Source organism: Microcaecilia unicolor, chromosome 2, assembly GCF_901765095.1.
Source record: "Microcaecilia unicolor chromosome 2, aMicUni1.1, whole genome shotgun sequence".
In the NCBI taxonomy this organism is placed as follows: domain Eukaryota; kingdom Metazoa; phylum Chordata; class Amphibia; order Gymnophiona; family Siphonopidae; genus Microcaecilia; species Microcaecilia unicolor.
In genome coordinates this window covers 286,390,766-286,405,040 of record NC_044032.1, presented here as the reverse complement: position 1 = coordinate 286,405,040, position 14,275 = coordinate 286,390,766, and the positions used below count along the sequence as shown (strand labels likewise).

The 14,275-nt window shown below is 40.4% G+C and overlaps 1 protein-coding gene across 1 annotated transcript in view; it reads right to left on the bottom strand.

The window, feature by feature from the left end:
* Positions 1-14,275, bottom strand: part of BNC2 (basonuclin 2) — a 727,828-nt gene that overhangs the window by 348,732 nt on the left and 364,821 nt on the right. Inside the window, exon 4 of the mRNA XM_030194228.1 lies at positions 9,444-9,546. Coding sequence (XP_030050088.1) covers positions 9,444-9,546 — 103 coding nt within the window. The remainder of the gene's footprint in view (positions 1-9,443; positions 9,547-14,275) is intronic.

The following is a 14,275-nucleotide window of genomic DNA, read 5'->3' as shown; positions in this document are numbered from 1 at the left end:
CACATGTTAACACACAGAACCTCAAACTTCCCAGTAGGGGAAGTGCCAAAAGGCACTAGCAAGTCCACTGCTCTACAACGGGAACAGAGTATTATCATAGGTTCTTAATCATACAGGATTGGAAAACCAGAAACACCTAGAAAAACCACACGAGAAAAAACCCCCGTGGGGAAAAAAACCAAGTGGTTAAAAAAAACCCAATCCCGCTAATAGGGAACTATAGAAAATCCATTACATGGTGTATAAAAGTCAAGGAAAAAACACTACCCAAAATAATAAATAAACTAAAGGAAAAGTAAGAGATTATTACTGTCATAGGCACTGTAAAGGACAGCTGCGGCAATTTCTGCAATGGCTTCAAAAAAATCTAAATAAGCACTTAGCTGCTGTAAGTCTACATCTAAAACGCATTTCACAGCTCTTGACGATACTGCTCAATCAGCTAGATCTATGCTGAAACAGTCCATCTTCATATATCACCACGAACAGATAGTTGCAGACTCGTTATAATTAATTTGTCTGCTTATCAACTGATGGAAGTAGAAGAGAAAGTGTTGTCTAAAGGACTTTCGTTAGTCCCGTTTCAACGCGCGTCAAATTGGCACTACCGCCTACCTACCGCGCGCCCCGGGTTGTAATTACGTTTTTGACTTGCATCCAAAACACGTGATAGAAAATATTTTCTATTTTCTACTGTGAGGTGCTTACCTGGCGGTAATCAGCAGTTTACGCGTGCTGGCCGCTTACCACCCAGTTAGCGTGTAAGACCTTACCGCTAAGTCAATGGGTGGTGGTAAGGTCTCAGCCCGAAAATGGACGCGCACTGGTTTTAATTTTGCCACGTGTCCATTTTCCGGACCAACCCCCCCCCCCCCCTTTTTTCCAGGCACACTGAGGAAATGGACCTGGGCGCATCCAAAACACGTGCCTACACCAGTGCAGGTCATAATGTGTATTTGCAAGGGGGGTGTACACAGTGGGTGGAGAATAAGTAGGGCTCCCACTTACACACGTAACTTACAGATTACTATAAGTTATCCGTGTCCCTGTCACATTTAGGCACCGGCACATTCCCCAGCTCTAAACAATGGGTGTGTTGACTCCAAGTTACACTAGTACAGTACAGTCTCTATTATCTGATGTAAACGAGACTGACCCGTTGACAGATAATATAGATAAGACTGCATAAAACCCTCAAACAATGTATAAACAAAGGCACGGAGTTCCAAATTTTCAAAAATTGTTCTAAAATAAAGGTTTTTAATAGAGGTAAATGTGATGACTTCACTGGCGGGGGGGGGGGGGGGAGGTCAGATAATCGAGACTGTACTGTATTCTATAATGTTATCTGGGCACCCAGGTGCCATTACAAACTGATACCGCGTGGCCTCAGATTTCCTACATGAAAACGTCCTTTCATAGAATTGCCCCTTAAATGTATAAGGTACAAGTTTAAAGTTACGTTTATTTTAAGCTGGGCAAAATGTGCATCACTGTTGAAAATTCACATATAACTTAGGGGCCCTTTTACTAAGTGGCGGTAAGCCCACCGGGGGCTTACCATACGCCAATCTGGAACTACGGCCAGCCCAACAAGGACACCAGCAGTATTTCCACTCCCAGCACGCAGCATTTCCGACGCTAGTGGAAATATTTTAAAAGTATTTCCGCAGGGAGATACCTGGTGGTAATTGGGCAGCACCATGCACTACCTGCTTATTGTTGGGTTAGCGTGGGAGCCCTTACTGCCACCCTACCCCCCCCCCTCCCCGCATGGCTACACGGTAAGAGCATGGCCATGTCTTTTTTCAGCCTTTTTACCCATTGTGGTAGAAAGGGCCTCAGCATGCGGCAACGCCCCCCCCCCCCCCACACTGCTAGCTCACCGCCCTTTTTACCGCAGCATAGTAAAAGGGTCCCTTTAATTTGCTCTTGCACTGATATCCTACTTTTGATACCGAAAAGACTTGTAGGAATCACAGCTCTTAAAAAGCCCACACCTGCCTGAAGTAAGGAAAGAAAAATGCACGGAAGATACTAGAAACAAAACTCAGAAAAATAATTTCAAAACAGCAAGCAACTACCTTAGGGCTTCTTTTATCAAGCCTGCACTAGCAGCTCCCAGTGTGGTAATGTCAACAAGGCCTACTCACTCTGTCAGCATTACCACACCAGCAGCCACTAGTACATCTTTGTAAAAGGGGGAGGGGGTTAGGAAGTAATACTGGCATGGCTGAGTATCTTCGATTTCAGTTCCAAAACTCCAGCATTTGAAATGGGTAGTTATTAGTATGCATTAACTTGAAGTGTTTCAGGCATGGGAAAACATTAGAAAAATCGCAACTGTAGTACAGAATTACCTATTCAATTAATGCTGATTCTAAGTTATCAAGGATGGATGAGCACGGGGTTCCTACAGGACAATGGGAGAAACCAAACTCTGCATTAGCTATTTCCAAATCATTAAATACTAACAGGAAGCAGCTTTCTAATTATTGCAGCAGGCAAATATTTGTATTCCAAGCACAATTTTCAAAACTTTTTTTTCAACTAAGCATTTACTGTAAAATTAAGGATCTCTGAATAGTAATTTAATTTGGTGAAGAATATTAGGATGCAGGAGCCATAGTTCAATGAATTAATCATCCTCCCTCTTTATGCTTTTTCTGAGAGTTTTTTTTTTTTTTTTGTCGTTTGAAGCATCTATGGTCAACAGACTCAACAGCTCAGGCTGACTTATCACAGCAGTCCTAAGGCTCTAATTTAGAAGCACACACTGAAAGTCTGACTTCTCTCCCTTAGCCATAAAATGTAAATTTCTTCAGAAATCAGGGCCCTTACTTCTGAACAAGATACATGGAATCAGTAGGGGGTTAAACAAAATTTTAAAATTCTATGCACATGTTCTTTTGAAACACAAACAATACTGACTGAAGCAACAAGCACCCTTTGACCAGCAAGTCCTGAAGACAGATCCAACCAGCCAGCCCACTGCTGAAACACAGTGAATAGTAAGTGCGCTACAGACAAGACACTGGTGGAACTGTGGCACTCTGCACACTGGTCTTGCAACATTTATATTATTAATTTATAACTTTTATATACATTTCATGCCAGGCAGCTGTATGTGTGGGCCAGAATTTTTTTTTAACCCTTAAGAGAACTCAGGCAGTTCTACAAATAATGCTTTTTGCCTAGACTTGGTGGTTACCTGTGTTTTGACATGAAGCCTTGCACTCCTGGGAGAATTCTATAGAAAGCACAGCTTTACCTTTACAACCTCCTCCCCCAAGTCTCTCCCCCCCACCCACCCCCAGCAGGAAAGCCAATGAAACAAGAGCTGGGTTTCACCAGCTGAAGGACAGGGAGCTGTAGTTGAACCTGCCTATAGTGCAGGTTCACTTGAATATGGTAACTGAAAGTGTTGGCTCCACAAGTCCATGAGGAGCAGGAGCCACTGCAGCTGATTGCTTCTCTTGAGCTACACTTGGGGAGGGGTGCAGCTAACTCACAGCAGAAAAGTCAGCATCTAAAGCCACTAAGAGGATGAGGTGGTAGCAGAAGTACGAGAAATTACGTTGAGGGTTCTCAACCTGTAGCTGCATGGCTTGCACTAAGGTGCCCCAAATCAATTTCCTGCCACCTGTCTGCACCCATTGAACAAAATGGCTTGGACTGGATCCACCTGAATCTGTAATTGAAGGCTACTTTTTCTAAATCCTATGAAAACCCAGTTCCTTTCATTTTCCTTCCTACCTACATCGTCTGCCCTCTTCTACTCCTCTACCATTCTTGTTTCTGTCTCTTCTACCCCCGGATCTTTAGCTGCTGCCTCTTCATCTTCCTCCCTCTCCCATCCCATCCCAATCTAGGTCCTCTGCCTCCTCCTATTCTCTTATTCCATATCATTGATGTCCCCTATCCTGAACTCATATTCACCCTATCCTTAACCCCCAATCATTCACACCTACATACCCTTCCTCTGTTGCTTGACACTGCAGAAAAACTACTAGAGTACTGATTGTGCATTGCCATCAATTTTTGAACAACAACATGGACCTGCCAAACACAGAGCCTCTTGAAAAATATCATGTGCATCTATAACTCTCAATGTCCTGAGAGATCAGTGATTTAAAAAACAAAAACATGGGGGGAAAAAGTACTTTCACTAGAATGTGAGAGCAGCTTTATGAAATTGCTACTCCAAAGAGCAACCACGACCTAACCCAACAACACCCACCTGAAGACACAATAACCCCCTCTTCTGATCCTTCAGATGTCCCTACCATTTGATCCCACCTCTGGCTCTTTCCAGAGGTCACTCCTGTTCTCTCAGAGTTCCAGGTTCAAAATGGCACCTGTGACTCCTAGCCGTAGTCTTGTGGTACTACCGCTAGAGGGTCAGCACTTATATAGCAGCTTGACCCACTAGTAACAGTAGCAGGTTACTTTCCCTATGCAGGTGCATAGGTCAAGAGCAAACCCCTCTTCCCCTGATATCAATACCTCTTCCAATACTAACCCCCCTCCCTTCAATTCCTCTTTTGATCCTCATCCCACCCCTTCAATACCACCCTCTGCTCTTACTAGGGATCCCTGATGTCTAGTGGGAAGCAAGAGTGATCCCCAGTCACTCTTGCACCTTCAAAGTCATGGATTCAAAATGGCACCCATAACCCTTAGTGGCAATCTTGTGATACTAGCACTAGAAGGTTAAAGAGCCATGTAAGAGCCTTATATGGCAGCTTGACATCCTAACAGTAGGAGTAGGTTACTTTCCTCATAAGGTGGAAAGGATGAGGGTAAACCCTGCTTCTGATTCCCTCCAATATCAATAACCCTTCCAATTCCCCACCAGCATACAAGGACCTCTCAACCCTTCCAATCCCATCCCTGGCTCCTGCACAGCTCAAGTACCAGGTTAAAAATGGTCCCTAGTCTAGTGGTAGTCTCGTAGTACTACAGCTAGGCAATCAAGCTGCCATATAAGTCCTACCATACTTCAATTGTAGGGGGGGCAACATTTGCATCATTACAAAGGTATAAACTTGAATGAAGATCAACCTCTTTCTGACTACTTTGCAGCAAATGCTGTACGGGAATCCAGGGAAAAGTGAAAACAAACACCATACACCCTAAATGCAAGGTTAATTTTGAAGCTAAAGTAAATTATAATTCCTTAGTGAACTCCAACTATACCTGAAGTATATGGATCAGCAGTTTTCCCCAGGCCTATCTTATTTCTTCCTGTCAATAACTTAGACAAGTTCCTTCTTCAGCTGTTTGTGCTATCATTATTGCCTCTGTTGGCCACATATTCCAGATTCTGACCACTATTTTCAGTAACAGTTTTTTTCCTAAGCAAGATAATGCTTACTTAAAAGTTTAAAGGACAGATTGTGCTGGCAACCACCTAAAACATATTTAACAAATTTTTTCAGCAAATTTTACCGAGATCTATGCTCGCTTCCCCTTGCTTGGTTTGCAGCTTGTTGTACCCTGAGTGCTAAGTGCATCAGTGATGCTGAGAGCTATGCTATCAATAGTTTTACTGGCAGGGCCTCCCAAAGTGGACAGCTAAGGTGACAGATTAAGACAAACCACAAACCTAGCCACTTTGGAAGCAGCAGTAAGGGAAAGTGTTGCTGGCAGACGATCACATCTCTGCGACAATGTTAGCACAATCTGCACAGAAGAAAGGCCTGGAAATCGTGCCATGAAAACTCTATGGATAATTACAACAAAATAAATTGTGATATAGTGCTGGAAGATGAGCTGCTCAAGTCAGAAGGCTCTCAGTGGGCTACTGGGGAAAAGCTGAAGACTTCTTGAGAGGAAAGCTGGAATGTATGACTTGGTTGAAATAAAGCCTTTGGGTCATCTGTCTTCTAATGTTACCGTGCATGAAATGAGCGTCAGAAGCTGTAAAGATGTCTTACATGTTGGGACATGGAATGTTTGACGCATGAACCAAGGAAAGCTGAATGAATTCAAGAACAAACTGGAACAAGTGCAACTTCATCTCTGGGGTGTCAGTGAACTGAAATGGATTGGCATCAGACACTGAATCTGAGGTGCACATGGTAAACCACCCCAGAAATGGAAGGCACAGAAGAAATGGCATCATATTTATAATCAAGAAGCAGATGCAAGAACTGTAATGAAATACAGTGCAGCTAGTGAATGCTTAATTTCTATTCAACTACAAAAATGCCCATCAACATTATTATTCAATTATATGCACCAACAAAAGATACAAAAAAAGGATGATCATTTCTATAAACAAGCACAAACTGAAATCGATAGAATGTGCAAACAAGATGTAGTGAGAGTCATGGATGACTGGAACATGACAGCTAGAAACAAATTAGACCTCCAAGTGGTTTGAAAATATGGGCTTGGCAACAGAAATGAAGATGGAGAATGTTTGATAGAACTCTAAGACCAACGACCTGTTCATTTGAAACATCTTCCAGCAACACAAGCAACTGTACAGACAGACACTACCCAGTGGATTGTACAAAAATCAAACTGACTATATCTGTGGAAGTCGATGATGGAAAAGCTCAATAACATCAACAAAGACAAAACCTGGAGCCGACTGTGGTACAGGACAACAGCTACTTGTATGCAAACTCAAGTTAAAGCTGCAAAACAGCAACAGTCATGAGCATAACAAGTATGATCTTGAAAGAAAACATATCACTAAAATTTGAAAACTGCCAATGAAATTGATTTGCCACATTGGATACAAATAACTATGGGATGACATCAAGAAAGCTGTGCTCAAAGAATGTGAAAGTTTCCACAAAAGACGAAAAGGAAAAATGGCCAAAATGGATGAACAAAAAAACTCAGAAAATTGATCAGAAAAGCAAAGAAACTAAAGCCAGAGAGATGGTCGCAGACCTTAGTTGTTTCCATGATGCCACATGACAAGACAAGGAGAAATATTACAATGATGTATGAAAGGAAACAGAATCAGAAAATATCACAGGAAGAACAAGATCAGCTTTTCTATAGCTATGAGAGCTAAAGAAAAAACTCCAGCCTTGAACTAGAATACTAAAAGATGCTCAAGTATCCATATTGAACAGTCCGGAGAAGATCAAGAAAAGGTGGAAAGAATATACCAAGTCATTATACCAAAACGATCAAGCAGATCAACAGCCATTTCAACCTGTACCTTATGATTAGGAACTGTTAGTGATGAAAGAAGTGGCATTCAAAGCCTTATCAAAGAACAAAGAACCAAGCACTGACGGCATTCCCATAGAAGTATTACAGCAATCAGATGCAGCTGTTACAATACTTGCAAGGCTCTGCCAGAAAATTTGGAAGACAACATCATGACTGACTGAGTGAAAAAAGATCTGTGTTCATACCAATATTGAAGAAAGATGATCCAGTTGACTTGTAAATTATTGCACAATTGCTCTGATCTCACTTACTGGCAAGATTCTACTCAACATAATTCGGTGGACACTACAACCATACTTGGGCTCAGGTAAAGACGAGACACAATCACGGATGTGAGACGGTTCCTTGAAAAGACAAATGAATACCAAAAGGATATCTACAGGCAAAGCCTTTGACTGCATAAATCATGAAAAACTCTGGCCACACTGACAAGCATGGGTATACCAGTACACCTGATAGTACTCATGAACAACCCTTATATCGATTAAAAAGCAATAGTTTGAACACAATAAGGAGAAACAGAATGGTTTAAACCTGCCAAAAATTGATGGATGACTCATTAACAAACGTTGTTATGACCGATGATACTAAGATACAGGCTGAAAGTGAAGATGATTTGAAACAACTGCTTGCTGAGATCAAAGAACAAAGTTTCAAAACGGGCTTGCATCTTTAACGTAAGAAGACAAAGATCATGACAACTGGCAAAATTAATAATTTCATCCTTGGTGGAAAAGAAATAGAAATAGTAGACAACTTCAATGTTTACATTAATAATCAATAATGAAATGTACAGCCAAGAAAATCCGATAAGTCACCTTTATGAAGGACATAGACAATATCTTTAAGTACAGAGATGTTTCTTTACACACAAAGGTTCGGCTCATTTGAATCATAGGTAATTTAAATAATACAATAACAACATTTGGATGGAAAAATTGGACAGTGAAGAAGCAAAAAAGGAAGCAAACTGATGTCTTTGAATTAAAATGGAGGCAGAGAATACTGTGTATAGGAGTCCATGGACTGCACAAAAAACAAATCAATCAGTACTGGAGATCGAACCTAAGCTATCCTTGGAAGCTTAAATGACAAAACTATAACGTTCATACATCATGTGAAGAGAAAGATCATTAGAGAAAGTTAGCACGCTTGGCAAAGTTGAAGGAGAAGGCAAAAAAGAAAGATCACAATGTAATGAATTGATACAATAGCAACAGCTATGAATGCCATGGTATGAATGATTAGCCCTCAGACTGAACACTGAAAGGAGCTCAGGGCAACTATCCACAGAGTTACCATGAATCGATATCAACTCAATGGCAACATGATCTCTTCATGAAATGTAAAAACTGAAAAGGCTCTGGTTGTTTTACCTTTGCATTATCATAATCTTTTCTAGCAAGAAGAGCATTGTAAATTAAGATTTTAGAAATCAAAAAATTATACTCTTGGATTTATAGGAATCAAACTAATAATAACCAGGTACAGATTTAACACTTTGGTACTGTGACCCTCCTCGGTTCCTCTTTTGCTTCCCAAGACTTTGAGATCTCTAACACACTGCCTTCTCATCTTGCCTGTGGGTACCAAAGTGGCACCCATCCTTTGATGCAACACATGGATACAATCATAAAGCAGGTAGGAGAAAGCTGCTCTTTGACCTGGGTTTTTGGCACCTTCAAAATTGGCACTCTAGTAAGTTGCCTATATTGCTTTTGCCTAAACTCAGGCCTGAAATAATAATAATAAAAGAGCCTTTTTGTGAGAGTGTTTGGAAGCAATGAAACTAAAGTACTAATACCATCACTGAGGAAATATGATCTTCTAGAACCCAGGACCATGAGAAAAGACATAAAAAAAACTATTTACACAGATACCCTATCATTAATCAACTTATCAAACAAGATGAGCTTAGTTGGTACATCCCATGAGCTGTTGCTTCCCTCTGGTATTTGGGCTCTGAAAGACTGGATCTAAGCATGAGATTCTATGAGACCTCATTATTTACTGGCTGCCGATGTGTGCCTATGAACTCAGCAACACAACCATACTATTAACATCAAGCCCTTCTGTTGAGAGCAGAAGGCACAGCAGGGCACTGGGACTAGAATGATCTCCGAGCCACAAGCAGAACATTAACCAACTCCAGGATTACACTAATACCACTGGCCGGGACACCTGACCTTCATTTTCATCATTAAAAGGAAAAAATTTTAAAAGGTTAGATATAGATTTCTCACCATGAGCCACCCAGCCATGTTTACACTGATCGCAGGTTCTGAGGTTAATCTTCCCAGGCTGGAAACATTCACACGTGCAATTTACTAGTGTACAACGGATGGCCTGGAAAAGAGAAAAACAAAACAAAAAAATCTGTGAGTTATTGATCTGGATCTATAATTACCATATTTTTTGTTTTATATTGGTCTTAATAATTTTGTGGGAGAAAAAAAAAGAACAAAGAGATAAGGAGAGTTAACCCTTTTGTGTCCATATTATTTCCGCGCCCATAAATGCGTAACTTATTTCAGTTGCCATATAGCAACAAAGGACACGAAAGGGTTAAAAAAAAGAGAAGCAAAAAATGAAATACTAAAATGCAAAGCTTTATATAAGACTATTTCTTTCTTAAATGAAAAAAAATATAACACCAAAAAACTAAGATTAAAAGGTGTTTTCAATATTCTAATCCAACCTATTGTTTTATAAGCCTTAATAGTTAAAAAGTACAATGATCAACAGCTCCATTCCATAAACAAGGCAGGTATACAGGCACAGCCACACAAATTCAGATAATGATGGTTATTTTAGAAGCCCTATGTATTTTGGACGTACATAAACCGGCATATAGATGTTTATATCGCCTACACATCTAAATCCCTATTCAGAAAGCCAGGCTATATATATATTCAAACTGTGAATACATGCATATTGGAAGGGGGAGTGGTCTGTGAGTGTTTTAGACAGGACTAAGGCAGGACATAGATATATGTGCATTCCACAATTCAGAAGGAAAATGCACATCAACAGCAGGATTAACCGCTTCTTCTGGGGATACTGAGGTTACGGATAGTTACTTGGCCTGTGCAGTGCTTCAATGGATGGATTATTGGAGGTCGTCCCCTTAATCTCCTAAAGTTATTTGTCCTGTGCTAAAGCAATACTTGCAAAGGATACTGGGTGCTATGAAAGCGTTGGAAAACAGACATACACATGTATGTTCTGGAACACACGGGTATGTTCTGAAATAGCAACATACACATGCATGTGCCATCACATACACATTTATATCGCCTTGTTGACCCCACTGACGTTTTAGATCAGCGATTCCCAAACCTGGTCCTGAAGGCACCCTAGCCAGTCAGGTTTTCAAGATATCCACAATGAATATTCATAGCAGAGATTTGCCTGCAGTGGAGGCAGGACATGCATATCTCTCTCACGGATATTCATTGTGAATATCCTGAAAACCTGACTGGCTAGGGTGCCTTCAGGACCAGGTTTGGGAATCACTATTTTAGATGTTGATGCTAGTGAAATGGATGCTTAACCAGTGCATTGCGTGTCCATTAATGGATTCATTTTAGAGCATGCTTTATGTTGGCAAATCCTGTTCTAAAATGCTAGCGGAACCAGACATGTCCTGACCTGGATATCTCAGTTCTGATTTGTACATTCTCTTTAAAATGTGCTTTTAATATATCAAAATCAAGTTGCAGCGGGTTGATCTGGGGTGCTGAGTGTGAATGTTCTTTGTTATAAAACAATGAACTATGCACAAAAATCAAAATAGGCTAAGTTAAAACACTCATTTTTAACAAGAATTTTTTAAAGCAATATTATTTAAATACTGTATGTCAAAACATAAGTTAGTAACAATTTACTGTGAAAAGTAAAAGAGACATCAGGATTAAAAAAAACCTTGTTGACAATGGGACAAATATCAGCAAGTATCTTTCTACCACCCCCCACCCCCCCCAAGTACCTGTTCCCAAATTAGCAAAGTATTTCGCACAGGCACAAGCTATGGGGAATTATCCTGTATGTTAAAACCACAGATATGAATAACATTTGACTCTACTGTACAGCTATGCAAAGAATCGCTTGCAGTGCACAAATCAGGCTGCATTACTTTTCATTCAGATTTATAATCACAAATGATATAAACAATTATGTTAGTTTAATTATCTCAAATGTTCCCCCTCCCATGAGTGAATATGCTTTAATTTTACAGTCAGCCTTGGTCAACACGGAGACATTTTCAGAGATGTCAAGAGTGAACCGTCCCAAAGAGTGAGATTTACTATGCAGAGGATTGAGATTGAAGGCCAAAGAGTGAGATTTTTCAGGCGGTACATCCAGGGTGTAAATCTAGAAAGACTGAATCGTAGTTTTGCTTTGCAAACATATCAAGGCAGCACTAAAAGATACTGGCTTTTCTTTGGAGTCTCTAGAAGAATACAGACAGTAGGGAGGCAATGTGGTTGAATTTTTTGATCTGATAATTGTCTTCCATCCAGTATTTAAAAGTATGTACAGTAGAGTCTCGATTATCCGACATAAACAGGACTGACACGTTGTCGGATAAGTGAATAGTTGGATTGTACAGAAAACAATGACCCCCCCCTCAATGCAAAAACAAAGACAGAGTTCCCGATGATTTCATGAGCAGATTGGTAACTCAACTACAAGGATCAGGAAGTGAGCTACTGGAGACTCCTAAGTATTAGGAGAACCCATCTCCAATGCATTGGATATTACTCTTAGATCCTGTGTGCAGAACTCACCAGTCCTGGTGGTCCTTGCACCTACATCAGAAGGAGCCAAAGGTTCTCAAGGATGAAAAAGTAGACCATCTTGGAGGACCCAGCAATTGGAACCTTAGCGCTGATGACAGCAGCAGCTGCTGTTGAAGTGGGCAGAGGTTTGGTGACAACAAGAGTCCTCTATATCTCAACAGGTACTGTTGATGGCTGTGGTGGCAACAATAGAAGGAGGGACTTTTGCTACCTTCAAGCTTGCAAACCCACCCCACGGTGGATACTTCAGATGCAATTTGGGAAGGCATAACTGACCTGTCCAATGCGTCAGTCCCTCAAGTGAATGTGCTGTCCCCAAATTTAACTTTGGTACAATTGCAAGCTGCAAAGATCTCAGCAAAATTGGAAAAGGTAGTTAGCTGTATAGCTAACTTAATGCATAAAAATAAAGTCTGTTCAAACTATGTTCATCAAAGACTTGATAAAATATTAGTGGAAAAGCCAAGGCTTTAGAGAATGTGCTTAAAATAAGGAATTTGCATATACAGTAGAGTCACAATGATGTCACCAGGAGATCTGTCGGGTATGCCAGATGTCTGGTAATCGAGACTGGACTGTACAATGGTTTCAGAGCACATGTACTTGCAGCAAAGGGAAAAAGAGACAGAGCAAGGGGAAGAAGTAGACAGGAAGTTATACTCAGATTTCTTCTTACTGGTTGGACCATTTGGTTTACTTTCTAGGCTTCCCTCTCATGAAAGCAGTGATTAAGAGAGTGAGTAAGAAGCCTTTCAAATGAGTTTGACACACTCCTAATGAGTGAGACTTGGCACCTCTGCATTTCTATCTCACAAAGTTGCTACCATGGCCTTAAGATGCTGCAACCAATTATTTTCCCATCAGCTGAAAAAGGTGCAACAATAATCAGCAGTTTTTGTACCATTTTATTCCAGTACAAAAGCTGCTCATAGTTATAGGTTAGAGAAAATATTGACCAAAATGGCAACAGTAATACATTTGTTACTTTATTGACAGTACTGCATACATCTAGGCCCATTTTGTACAGGTAGGCACTGGAATATATAGGTAGGATGTTCACACTTCCCCCACTGTTTTGCAAAAGGCTCTGCTAACTGCAGAGCCTTTTATAAAGTACATACAAGGACACCAGAAAAGACACATATATTTGCCAGCATGGGCAGTGAGTGCAGCAATTTCATGAAACTATATGAACACAAAAAGAGCAGCATCTCTCAACATCCTCCACAGATAGATATTAGCAATTATATGTGGAAATTATGATTTTCACCCCTGTCATGTGGAAGTGCTGGCAACTTTATGGTTTGGAGACCAATTTCAGATAATTCTACATGTAAGTACAGCCAATTAAAGAGCAAAGCTCCAAGAAGAAATTTATGACATTTTAAAGGCCCAAAAGGAAAATGGGGGGGGGGGGGGGAGGCACAATACCCCCCCCCCCCCCAATTCAATCACAACGGAGAACTTTAATTAATGTCATGCATGCCTCGGTGCTGGCAGAAAAGCCAATGTGGAGTTTTAAGAATAAATTTGTGGGCTAAGGCTAATCAAACCATGCCAACAACACACCCTCTTAGAATCTGTGCATACCTGGCTTCTACGCAAATAAACAAAGGTATTCTGAAATCTCAATTTACACGTGTAACCAGTTATTATATGTAAATGCTGCTATTTCCATTTGCAAGGTTTCTTTAAAGACTTCAACAGTTTGCCAGCTACAACATAAAAATTAAGACCCTCCCTCCACACCCTCATCCACAGTTTATAAAGTACACCATTGACTGCTTTGGTTTCACAATCATTCTGATTACAACAGAGGAAAGGAAGCATCTATACCAGGGATTCTCAATCCAGCCCGCAGGACACAGTAAGCCAATCTAGTTTTTAGGATATCTACAATGATGATTATGCTTGAGATAGATTTGTATCCAATAGAGGCAGCCGTATCCATGCAGATCTATGTCATGAATATTGATTAGGGATACCCTCAAAACCTGACCTGTTTGCAGCACTTGAAGCCTAAATTCCTGCATCCCTGAGCTAATACATCATATTATGGATGCATCAAATAACGTAAGAGACAAAAGTGTGAAACATTTGTTTCAGTTCAAAAACACTGCAGACTTACAGAGGATTGATTAAATTTGGTAGACCACTGCCCTTCATGAGTAACATAGCAGCAGTTTACAATATTAACTTAAAATTACATACATAATTTAAAAATCAATCAATCAATATGTATTTAAAAGAAAACATCTGCATAAGATCCCTTT